At 40.6% G+C, this 12,864-nt stretch overlaps 1 protein-coding gene across 3 annotated transcripts in view; it reads left to right on the top strand.

Annotated features, from left to right (window-relative positions):
• COL5A1 (collagen type V alpha 1 chain) overlaps positions 1-12,864 on the top strand; it is a 430,660-nt gene that overhangs the window by 338,482 nt on the left and 79,314 nt on the right. For all 3 annotated transcript variants that reach the window (XM_033962082.1, XM_033962081.1, XM_033962083.1), the window contains 9 exons: positions 2,388-2,441; positions 2,652-2,759; positions 2,979-3,068; positions 3,209-3,262; positions 3,551-3,658; positions 6,894-7,001; positions 8,296-8,349; positions 9,867-9,920; positions 10,035-10,142. In XM_033962082.1, the coding sequence (XP_033817973.1) occupies positions 2,388-2,441; positions 2,652-2,759; positions 2,979-3,068; positions 3,209-3,262; positions 3,551-3,658; positions 6,894-7,001; positions 8,296-8,349; positions 9,867-9,920; positions 10,035-10,142 (738 nt within the window). The remainder of the gene's footprint in view (positions 1-2,387; positions 2,442-2,651; positions 2,760-2,978; positions 3,069-3,208; positions 3,263-3,550; positions 3,659-6,893; positions 7,002-8,295; positions 8,350-9,866; positions 9,921-10,034; positions 10,143-12,864) is intronic.

A 12,864-nucleotide genomic window follows, 5' to 3' on the forward strand; every position in this document is an offset into this window, starting at 1 on the left:
AGGGACTGGGGTGAGAGAGTCTGAGGTAAGGTTGGGTAGGTTTGCTGGGGGAACAGGTTTCAAGGAGGCGAGGTTAACTCCTCGGTGTTTTTTGAAGTGATGGGGTCTGGTGGGTACTAGCGTGGGGATTCTGAGGCCAGGACAGGTGTTGTTGATGAATGTGGCATCGGGAGAGTTTGGGGGGAGAGGTTTTTGGGAGTGGGAAGTGTTTGTGAGGGAGAGGAGAAGGAGGAAAAGGGGCCAGAGTGAAGGCTTCATGGTTGGAGTCAGGTGGGCCAATGAAAAAAAGCTGATTTTTTTTTTTTTTTTAAAGGGGTTCCAAGGGAAAGCCAGGGAATTGCAGGCTGGTAAGCCTGACTTCAGTGCCAGGCAAAATAGTGGCAAAGGAATACAAATCAAAAAAATATACGATGGACTATTAGCCACCAGAGCAGCAAAACTAGATCGCCACCTCTCCAATCTGCTGATTATAACGCCCAACTACAAAACATTCAGGAAAGAACTTAAAACCTTTCTATTCAAGAAATGTATCAAATGATCTAACTAAACCTGATCAACCCTTCACAGATCCCAACGCATACTACATCTATTAACCATGTATTCTCCCTGGAAATGCCCAGGCCAACTCTTGTTGTAAACCGCCTAGAACTGAAAAGTATTGGCGGGATAGAAGACACCAATATAATGTAATATAAAATTGTGGAACACATAGACAAACATGATTTAATGGGACAGAGTCAGCATGGGTTCAGCCAAGGAAGGTCTTGCCTTACCAGTTTGCTTGACTTCTTTGAAGGTGTGAATAAACGTGTAGATAAAGGTGAGCCGGTTGATATAGTATATCTAGATTTTCAGAAAACTTTATACAAAGTTCCTCATGTGAGGCTCCTGAGAAAATTACAGAGTCATGGGATAGGAAGCGATGTTCAGTTGTGGATTAGGAATTGGTAATCTTACAGAAAACAGAGAGTAAGATTAAATGGCCATTTTTTTTCAATACAGAAGGGTGAATAGTGAAGTGCCACAGGGATTTGTTCTGGTTACCAGTGCTATTTAACATATTTATAAATTATTTGGAAATTGGAATGACGAGTGAGGTGATTAAATTTGCAGATGATGCTAAACTGTTCAAAATTGTTAAAGTGCTTGCAGACTTTGAAAAATTGCAGGTAGACCTTATGAAATTGGAAGACTGGGTGTCCAAATGGCAGGTGAAATTTAATGTGGACAAATGCAAAGTGATGCACATTGGGAAGAATAACCAAAATCATATTTGCCAGATGCTAGGATCCACCTTGGAGGTCAGTTCCCAAGAAAAAGATATGGGTGTCATTGTAGACAATACGCTGAAACCTTCCAACTAATGTATGGCGGTGATCAAAAAAACAAACAAGATGCTAGGCATTATTAGAAAAGAGATGGTAAACAAGACTAAAAATGTTATAGTGCATCAGTATTGCCCCATGGTGCAACCTCACCTTGAGTATTACTTTCAATTTTGGTCGTCTTATCTCAAAAAAGATATAACGGAATTAGAAAAGGTTCAAAAAACAGTGACATAGATGATAAAGGGAATTCCTCTCATATGAGGAAAGACTAACGAGGTTAGGATTCTTTAGCTTAGGAAAGAGATGGCTGAGTGGAGATATGGTTGAAGTTTACAAAATCCTAAGTGGTGTAGAATGGATACAAGTGGATAAGTTTTTTACTTCATCAAAAATTACAAAGATTAGGGATCATTCCATGAAGTTACAGGGAAATATTTTTAAAAACAATAGGAGGAGATATTTTTTCTCTCAGAGAATAGCTAAGCTCTGGAATGCAATGCCAGAGGATGTGATAAAAGCAGTTAATGTTGGGGTTTTGTTTTTTTTTTTTAAAGGTGTAGACAAGTTCTTGGAGGAAAGGTCTATAGTCTGTTATTGAGACAGACATGGAGGAAGCCACTGCTTGCCCTGGATTGGTAGCATGGAATTTTGTTACAATTTGGGTTTTTGCCAGGTACTTGTGACTTGGATTGACCACCATGAAAACAGGATACTGGGCTAGATGAATCACTGGTCTGACCCAGAGGCTATTCTTATGATCTTACATGACAAGATATTTACTGCCAGATCCCGGGCAATCCTGATGAAGCCACTGAAAAACAGTACCATAGATCTATTGTGAGACCAGTAATGCTGGACTCTCTTTAATAAATATAGAATCTCCCAAATTAACCTTTGTCACATTGACTTAAGTACTATGAATTCCTTGTGATATTAAGTGATTAAAGAATACTATAGATAGTATATGAGACCATGGTGGGTCTATATTGCAGAGTAGATACATCTGTTATCATCTAGCTTTCCCAGTGGTTGATCTATGATTTTATTTTTCACATACAGGGTTTCCAAGGCAAGACAGGTCCTCCTGGTCCTCCTGGTGTAGTTGGTCCACAGGTAAGATACTCACCTCTCCCAAGCTCTGGAAGAAGTTGAATTTATCCCATTAAACTATCATTGTGGCTCTTTAGAAAATGGTAACTTCTGTGAGTAGAGCCGTGCACTAATTTTATTAGTAGGGTTTCATATGTTTGTTAATTTTTGTATCCTAGATATATCCTCCAAACTGCACCATGTATTCCATTCATGTGTTTGATTTTATCTTAGGGTCCTACCGGAGAAACTGGTCCATTGGGCGAACGAGGGCATCCTGGCCCCCCTGGTCCTCCCGGTGAACAAGGGCTCCCTGGCCTTTCAGGGAAAGAAGGATCAAAGGTGAATTGTTGATTTCTTTCCTAAACCAAACTGGTAGATCTCTGCTGATTGTCAAGGGATACCATCATGGTTTTGGATTTAGCTGGATTGTATTTATAGTTTCTTTATCCATTTTTACTGTCATTCTTATAGGTACTAATAATTTGTCTCTTGTTACAACTGTTTAAAACTCCTTTCATATGATAATAAAAATATCTAAAAGTGTTAATACAATTACAGGGTGACCCAGGTCCTGCTGGTTTACCTGGAAAAGATGGTTCTCCTGGATTGAGAGGATTTCCTGGGGACAGAGGTCTTCCTGGTCCAATTGTAAGTTTTAAAAAAGAAAAAAAAACCCTCTTCTATTGCTTTTAATCATACTATTTGCTCCAATAAAGATATTATTATTATTTTTTTTTAAATTCTAACAATTAATTCATGTTTCTCATCTCCTCTCCGTTTCATCATAGGGTTCTCCTGGATTAAAAGGCAATGAAGGTCCTCTAGGTCCCTCAGGTCCAGCAGTAAGTTACAAGTTTAACACATTTATATCATCAAGACACATAAATAAATATACAATCCTGTTGTGTGTTCCTTCATATATTAGAGAAAACTTCTTGCTCCTGATAAAATAGGTTTTTTTCATACAGTGTATCCATAAATGTGTTCTTTAGCATATATTAAAAAAGAGCTGCAATGTATTTTATCAATTCAATCTATATATTTTGTTTTGACTTAGGCAAAAGGTCAAGAAAATCTGTAGCTTCTTAAAAATTAATGTCTTAAGTGTGCAATTATTTTTTCCTGTCTAGGGTTCTCCTGGTGAACGAGGTGCATCAGGTCCAGCCGGGCCAATTGGTTTGCCAGGAAGACCAGGACCTCAGGGACCACCAGGACCTGCTGGTGAAAAGGGTGCTCCGGTAAGTACTGATGTGAAAAGATGCATGCAGATATGTACATGTAGAACAATAATTAGTATATATTTCCGTTGTAACTATCCGTATGGTTACCACCACTTGTAAGAACATTAAAGAGTGAATTGGGTTGCCTTTTGTAAAATTGCAATGTTAAATTTTCAAAAGTTGTTTTCTGGAGCCATTTGGTACATCTGTCTGGTTGAAACCAAGTCTATGTGATAAATCCTCATTGATGTATTGAGCTAAATTATTTGCAATTTAGAGTAAACACAATGGAAATATTGTATACTCAAGATCTAGGACAGTTGGTTACTATACAAAATTTAGAGTGAAGTGGCCCAGAAAAGATTCCCTTTCTTGTCCCTGTTTCTTTTCCCTGCCTTGTTTCTTGTTCAGTTTTCACCAAGCTGAACTGTGATTAGGTTTGACAATCACATAGAGTCCTATTCCATACATGATAAAGAAAATCAGAAAACAGCAATCTTGCTGTACACTGCATTGAGTGAATTCTTTCAAAAAAGCAGTAAATAAATACATATGAAGTTATAAAAACACTTCTCTTCTTTGTGATTATGTCACAGAGACTGCTCTACAGAGACTAGGAGAGGCTGCATTTAAGTAATAATTACTTTCACAGTATAATTTGCTTTATCTCAACTCTTCAAATAACTAAGAATCATCAACGACCACTTTACTAATGCTAGCACTACAGGCTCTGAACAATACAGATCAAATTATCCAAAGAAAGGTAGCAATTTGAGGATAACACATTCACTCTCAGACTCATACAACCTTGGAGAAGTAACTCTATCTCTTAGGAAACTATTGATAACTTGTAAAATAAAAGTACTGGGGAATTTCAGGCAACCATGCGTACAAAAACACACATTTTGATCTATTTAGACTGTATATTGCTCACTCTTCAAATGTTAGAATACAACTTTTAAAACACAAGAAGCAAAAATGGAATCAAAACAAATCATGTTTAGTTAGTGAATCCAGTAGTTGAGAAGTAAGATTAGCACCAGGCTGATTTCTTTGGTTTGTGTTTCGATTATGGCTAGACCAGGGGTAGGCAATTCTGGTCCTCGAGAGCCGGAGCCAGGTCAGGTTTTCAGGATATCCACAATAAATATGCATGAGATAGATTTGCATCTCAAGGAGGCAGTGTATGTAAATCCATCTCATACATATTCATTGTGGATTTCCTGAATACCTGACCTGACTCTGGCTTTCAAGGACCGGAATTGCCTACCCCTGGGCTAGACTGACCTAGCTGGGCTGGAGTGGGCTACAATGGCAACTCTAGTAATTGAAAATGACCAGTAAGGCAGTGTTGAGCAGACTCCTATGGCCCGTGCCCTGAAAATTGCATGGCAGATCAAGATCAAGTATGCATATGTAATCATATTATATATACTATGGGCAGTGGCATAGTGAGGGGTGGATTGCCCCAAGTGCTGCCTTGGTGGTGGTGCCGGCAGCTCTCTGACCCCACCCCCTACCCCCCTCACACCACACTTACACCCTTCCTTCCCTGCCTCCCTATATCTCTTTAAATCTTTGCCAGCGTGAGCAGCTACTCTGGCTTGCTGCTTGCGCTGGCCTGGTTCCCTCTGAAATCACTTCTGGGTAGCGGAATCAGGAACTGATGTCTTAGAGAATGTCGGCGTGAGCAGCTGCTGAAGATTTAAAGAGGTAGGGGGGTGGGAAGGGAGGGCGTGAGTGAGTGAGTGTGGCATGGGGGTGTGGAAAGAGCAGGGCGGGAACTATGGGGCTGATTTTTAGACCGCGAGAAGCAGCCCGACTACCTCCTGACCTCCTGTTGTCTGCGGTGAACCTGGAAATTAAGTGTCAGGGCCAGTGGAGTAGCGAAAATCAGAGGTGCCCGGGGTGGAGGCGCCCCTCCCCTGCCCTCTTCTCAACCCCCAACTCCCATCCACTCCTTCCTTGACCCCCTACTGCCACATGCCTATGCACACCTTCCCCGTACCTTTTTAACGTTCGAGGCACAAGCAGTAACCCCAATATGCTGCTCGTGCCCGCATTGGCTCTTCCTGTGTCATCACTTCCTAGGTGTGGGTCCAGGAAGTGACGTCAGAAGAAGAGCCGCCACTGGCACGAGCAGCATGTTGGGGTTGCTGCTCGTGCTGTGAACATTAAAAAGGAACAAGGGAGGGGAAGCAGCGTGCACACACAGTAGTGGGGGTGGGGCATGGAAGGAGGGGTGATGGAGAGGAGGATGGGGGCTGGCGCTCCCATCAAGAAGGTGCCTGTGGCAGACAGCCCCCCCTTTATTACGCCACTGGCCAGGGCCATTTCTGACCACCGGCATTGAATTTCTGGTCTAAGTTTAGGCAGGCTTTCTTAATTTAAGAGAACAGACATTTTGGATGCTAGTGGCAGACAGGGTGGAAAGATGCTGTTTTTAAGTATTGTCTAATTTATAATATATGTAAAAATTTTATAGTACACCACTTAGTGCTAGGCAGTTTATATATGTATTAAATAAATAAATAAGTTTAGCCGCCCTAGATGTAGCTAGTCAAGCTGATATTCATAGTGGCCAAAGATAGATCTGCTATTTAGGTGGGTCTATCTGGCCGCTAGACCTAGCTGATCAGATGGTGAATATTGGCGTGGACCAGCAATGTCTTTGACTGGGATATTCAGCAAGAGATATCTTCGGCTAAATATTGGCAGTTAGTACCTTAGCACTATTTAGATGGTCAGGAACCATTTCTGGCTGACAAAATTGTGCTGATATCGGGGTGATTCTTTAAACAGCACCTAAATACAAGGCATTGGCTGTGTGTCAATCATTTGCAGAATCGCGGTTAGCAGCGCCTATATAAAACTTAGGCACCTGAAATGTAGGTGAGGGTTTTAAAGGCCTATATTTCAGGCACCTAAGTTTTTGGAGAATCACACTTAGAAGTGCCTAAGTAACACTCTGCCCATAGAAATTCCCACTTTGGTGTTAGGCACAGCTAAGCATCATGCGAAAGGTGCCTATCTTTTAAAGTATCAGATAGGCACCCATTGCCCAGTTATTATTATTTTATCAATTATTGAACCTATTAAGTATATTTTTCCAATTAGGTTAGGTGCACTTTATAGAATCAGCTGCTATGAATTTAACTTGTTGGGCAGATTGGATGGATCATGTAGGCCTTTATTTGCTGTCATCAACTATGTTAAGAATAATCTTCACCATGCCAGTCCGTTGTAATTTCAGGGAGATAAAGGTCCTCAAGGTCCATCAGGACGGGATGGTATTCAAGGCCCTGTGGGTCTTCCAGGTCCAGCAGGTCCAGTTGGCCCTCCTGGTGAAGATGGAGACAAGGTAGTATAATTCCCTTTCTGTTTTATCTTAACTTTTTAATATTTTAATATAAGGTAAAACTTTCAAAATAAATTTAATTATGCCTGATGTAACTATTCTTTGCATCAGTCTTCAAAGCTGACAGTCTTCTTGTACAGAAGACAAACTATGTATCTTCAGGTCTATTTATTCTAAAAATAGAAAATAGCAAAACTTCCTAATCTAAGTTTCCAAGTTTATTAGGTTTTTTCTACCCCACGCCTTGGTGAGAACCTTCAGGGCGGCTTACAATCTATAATGTAGGAGGATATATACATAGGTTGCTATAGTCACAGTTAGGTATAACAAACTGGTATATGGGGAGGTCAGGGATGAATTACATAGCATAAAAGGAAAGGAGAGGAGGGGAGGGAGAGAGCATATGGTATTTAGAAAAAGAAAGACCTAAAATGTTTAAAAATTGTGTCATAATCCAAGAAAAGAGACCAAGTCTTAGAAATTGAGTTATTCAGCTCGCTAAGTAATCAAGAAGATGCGGATTCAAATAGAACAAATCACATCTTTCTATCATTTCATTTGCCAAAGATATATCACTTCTATAGCACTGAAAGGCATACACAGTACACATTTTGACATTTAGGGCTCCTTTTACAAAGGTGCGTTAGGGCCTCAACGCACGGAATAGCACGTGCTAAATTGACGCACGTGCTAGCCGCTACCGCCTCCTCTTGAGCAGGCGGTAGTTTTTCGAGGAGCGCACGCTAATCTGGTGCGTGTGCTAAAAACGCTAGCGCACCTTTGTAAAAGGAGCCCTTAATAAATGGTCCCTGCTCAGAAGAGCTTATGATCAAACTTGGACAGACAGAATGACATATAAGGTTGGGGATGCAGAGCCCAAGGTGAGAGGAGTTAGGAGTTGAAAACACTCTTGAAGAGATACCGTTTTAATTAACAAATTGTTGTGCCTGATAAATAGAACCCAACTGATATTGTTGCTTCATTTCTCAAGTAAGCTTGCACTAAGGGCTCCTTTTACAAAGGTGTGTTAGGGCCTTAATGCGCAGAATAGCGCGCACTAAAATGCCACACGCGCTAGCCGCTACCACCTCCTCTTGAGCAGGCGGTAGTTTTTCAAGTAGCACGCGCTAATCTGGTGCGCGCGTTAAAAACATTAGCGCACCTTAGTAAAAGGATCCCTAAGACTTGGTACCTTTTCTTAGATTGCGACAATTGTTTATAGATGTTTAACTATGTCTAATGAATGCAACCGTGATACAAATTTGATTACAATTAATCTTGCCTAATTATTCAATAGGGTGAAATTGGAGAATCAGGCCAAAAGGGAGGAAAAGGTGACAAAGGGGAACAGGTAAAATAATTCTTTATCAGGTATTTTTTTTGTTCTGTTTAATTATAATGTATTTGTAGTGTGTAATTTTTGGTATAAACCAGTGGTCTCAAACTCAAACCCTTTGCAGGGCCACATTTTGGATTTTTAGGTACTTGGAGTGCCGCAGAAAAAATAGTTAATGTCTTATTAAAGAAACAACAATTTTGCATGAGGTAAAACTCTTTATCGTTTATAAAACTTTCCGTTAACAGTTAAAAGGAAGGATATATAAACGATAAAGAGTTTTACCTCATGCAAAATTGTCATTTCTTTAATAAGACATTAACTATTTTTTCTGCGGCCCTCCAAGTACTCTATTTTTTTCTGCAGCACTCACATTTAAAGTTCAATATCTTTTCTTTCTCAAAACTGGCACATTTCAATCACTAAATTGAAAATAAAATAATTTTCCTACCTTTGGTAATTTCATCAGTCTCTGGTTGCACTTTATTCTTCTGACTGTGTATCCAATACTTCTTCCCTTCTTTCAGCCTCCTGTATGCTTCCTCTTCTCCAGACCTCATTCCCTCCCCCAACTTTTTCTTTCTTTCTCTATGTCTGTCTTTCTCTGATTCCGTGCCCCATTTTTTGGTTTGTTTCTGGTTCCCTGTCCCCCTCCTTCTTTCTTTCTTCCTTCCTTCCTCCGTGCCCCATTTTTTGCTTTTTTTTCTGGCTCCCTGTCCCCACCCCACCTTCCTTCTTTCTTTCTTTCTTCCTTCCTTCCTGCCCTCCCCCATGCCATCACCGCCGCGGAATAGGCTGCTGCCGCTGCCGCTATTGGGAACAGGCCGAGATCTCCCTGCTTCTCTTCTGCACGGGGCCGACCAACTCTTGCTGCCCGACGTCAATTCTAACGTCGGAAAGGACGTTCCGGGCAGCCAGGCAGCGATTGGCTAGCCAGAACGTCCTCTTGACGTCAGAATTGATGTCGGGCTGCGAGAGTTGGTCGGCCCCGCAGGGAAGAGAAGCAGGGAGATCAAAGAACACGGTGCCGGCCTGATCCCCGATGGCAGCAGTGAGAAGGGAAGGGAAGCAGGTTGGGCACCACTGCTCTAGACGAGCCACGAGCCGCACTCTAGGGAGAACAGTGGACCGCCCCCCCCCTTAGTACGCCACTGGAGCAGCAGCGCGTCTGGACGGCTCGTTCATTCAAAGCCGCGGGTGGTGGCTCCTTGCGCTATCCATGCCTGCATCTAAAGCCTCTCTGATGTTGTGACATCAGAGAGGCTTCCGATGCAGGAGTGGATAGCGCAAGGAGCCACCAACCCGTGGCTTTGAATGAACGAGCCGGCTGCTGCTTCAAAAGGAAGAGAATGATCGCCTCTAGACCGCGGGCCGCAAATAAAACCTGGAGAGCCACATACAGCCCGCGTGCCGCGTGTTTGAGACTGCTGGTATAAACACATTTAAGATTATTGGAAAAGTCTCATAGTTTGAGACCTCTTTCCATGTCTGCATAAGTATGAAAGAAGCTAAATGTATATTTCTCTTCACAGGGTCCACCAGGCCCCACTGGCACTCAAGGTCCAATTGGTCAACCAGGTCCATCTGTAAGTACCATTTTCATTTTGCATTTTAACCAAGCATGAATTAACCACTATTTCAGGATACTGTACAATAGAATGTAAACACATCTAATTTCTGTCAATATTGTTTTCTTACAGGGAGCTGATGGTGAACCAGGTCCAAGGGGACAACAAGGGCTCTTTGGCCAGAAGGGTGATGAAGGTCCACGAGGTTTTGCTGGCCCTCCAGGGCCAGTTGGCATACAGGTAACTTGTAGCCAGAAGGTTAAATTGGAGTGTGATTGTCTCTGAGTCTTGAGTAAAATATATGCTGAGAGATGTTTTGAGACTGATTGTTCAGTAGGCTGGCAAGCACATTCTTATCTGAACAGAAAATCCTGCCCTATGTCTCCTTATCAATGTGTAGTAAAACTATGTTATAACCCTCACTTTATGTATATTCCACTGCACATGTACAATGTGGATATTTATCAGTTATTGGGGGACCTTATCAAATAATCAAGAAAAATAATATAGGATTATTTCCTACAAATCATGCACCCAGCACAGGTGCAAGGTACTCTAGGTGTACCCCTCACATTATATTTATCCACAAAATGTGTGCTCATGAATATACCTACATCAAAGTGAACCAGGAGACTTAAGCATAAATAATCACTGAAATCGCTAAGGTGTCATATGTCCAAAAATATTTTCAATGAACTGTAGAATGTAACAATTAAATATGAATATAAAATTTGTGCTTATCTTCAAAGCTGATTGCACACGTTTTGAAGATAAGCACAATTTTATGTTCATATTTAATTGTTACATTCAACAGTTCATTGAAAACATTTTTGGACATATGACACCTTAGCGATTTCAGTGATTATTTTTGCTTAAGTCTCCACTTTTGATTCACTTTGATTTAGGTATTTTCACGAGCACACATTTTTCTGCTCAGATTTTGATTACAACATCCTCTATTGTTTTTCAATTTGGAGTAGGCTTTTTGTTTAGTTTTAAGCACATTCTTATGACAGACTAGCTATCTATAGATAGATATACAGTAGATATATACACCCATATCATGTTGGTATTGTACATCTATAATAATTATAGGGTCTGATATTCAAAGGATTTATGCTTCTAAATTTGGGGGTCTTTTACTAAAGGTTAGTCCATGCTATCTGCACTATCTGTGGGACCTGATGCAAATGACATGCACTAATCTTTAGTAAAAGACCCTTTTTTGAGAGTTATGCTCCTAAGTTAGCCTCCTTGAAAATTTACTTGGGCTGAGTACATAAAGCTTTACTCAAAATTTCACTAAACTCTTAAATTTAGGAGCATAAGAAGGGGGTGGCAACAGGAGCAGATTTAGGATGGGGAAAGATGGTGAGGGCTTAGCACTGATTTCCAGCACTAGGGCCCTGATTTTATAAAAGATGACTAAATTTAGGCGCCTAGATGGGCATGCCTAGCCAAACTAGGTGCCTAACTTAATTATTTAAAAAGCTTAATTGGTGCCAATAATTGGCAATTAGCACTTCATAAGTGGCTTAAATTGTATTAATTGGGTGGTAGGCGCCTAACTTGATAGGTGCCTATGACTTTCAGGGAGGCGCCCAGTCCAAGGCGCCTACCAGAAAGTGGTTAGGGCCAGATCTTGGACATGTTTTACATGTAAGTGCCTGAACTGGACTTAGGCACTGGAAGGCACCTAACTTAGACATCAGTATTTAGGCCAAGAATGCCCTGGCATAAATGAGTGCCTGTCCAGTTTAGGCACCACTAGGCATGAATCTATAAATGACATCTAATTTAAGACTGACATGGGATAAGCACCATGTTTCTTGGCACCTATGTTTGAGTCACCATTTATGGAATCGGCTCATATGGAATCGGCTCATTTATGGAATTTAGGCTCATAAATCTAGGCAAATGAATAGTAGGCCTAAATTTAGAAGCTCCAAAATTGAGATGAAGTTTTCAGCTCCTATGTTTGGCCGAAAATGAAGCACACATTTAAAAGCCTAACATATGAGCATAAATTTGGGAGCTCAGTTTTCTTTTTTTTTAATATTAGGCCCAGCAGGGCATACGATTGTAATCAATATGGGATATATTATTAGTACCGCATCATACATATGCAGACCCATTTTAGCAAGGATGTAGGAGTCAGAAATGAGCCACCCAGATCAGAACATCTCGTTTCACTAGTACAGAATTTGCTGACATGGAGGCTGTTCTAAGATATAAGAGAAATGGATATTGATGCACTGACAGTTTGCAGAGTAAATAACCATTTTAGAAAAAAAAAAAAAAAGTCAAACATTTAAATCAACGCATAAATAAATGTGTTTGTGCTGGCACACACACACATTTATCTTTGCCATTTTAGAATTATAGATCTAATCTAATCTAATCTTCATTTTATATACCGAATCTACTCCCTAAGGAGCATGACTCGGTTTACAGTTTGTTAAAAAATGAGACATAAGTAAAAACTGTGGGATAAAAACAGAAATTGGTTAAAGTAGATTGATGGAAAAAGTTAGAAAAAAGTATGTTGAATTGCTTAAAATTACTATACGACAGCTAAAATCAAATTAACTATGGTGAAAACAACCAGGTTTATAAACTTTTTCGAAATTGAAATAATTGATGTCTATTTTCCCAGCTCTATCACAGAGACTGGTATCCCTTGCCAGGTTAGGTTTCCTAGGGTGACAAAATCCACCGGAGCATTAAGGAGGCAACCTCCTATAATCTTTCCAGTGGCTTGCTGCTCAGTAAGAGCAGTTTGCAGAATCTAAACATGCTTGATAGCAAGTGTAAATCTTGAGATCAATCTGTTAGGACATCAACATGTATTTCCATTCTAAAAAGGGAATAAATGTGTATTTTCTTGGCATGTCCTAGTCTCACCCAAATCATATTCCCTTGCTATTTACATACATTTGGGGTTTTTGATGTGCATATCCTG

Source organism: Geotrypetes seraphini, chromosome 10 (assembly GCF_902459505.1).
Source record: "Geotrypetes seraphini chromosome 10, aGeoSer1.1, whole genome shotgun sequence".
Taxonomy (NCBI): domain Eukaryota; kingdom Metazoa; phylum Chordata; class Amphibia; order Gymnophiona; family Dermophiidae; genus Geotrypetes; species Geotrypetes seraphini.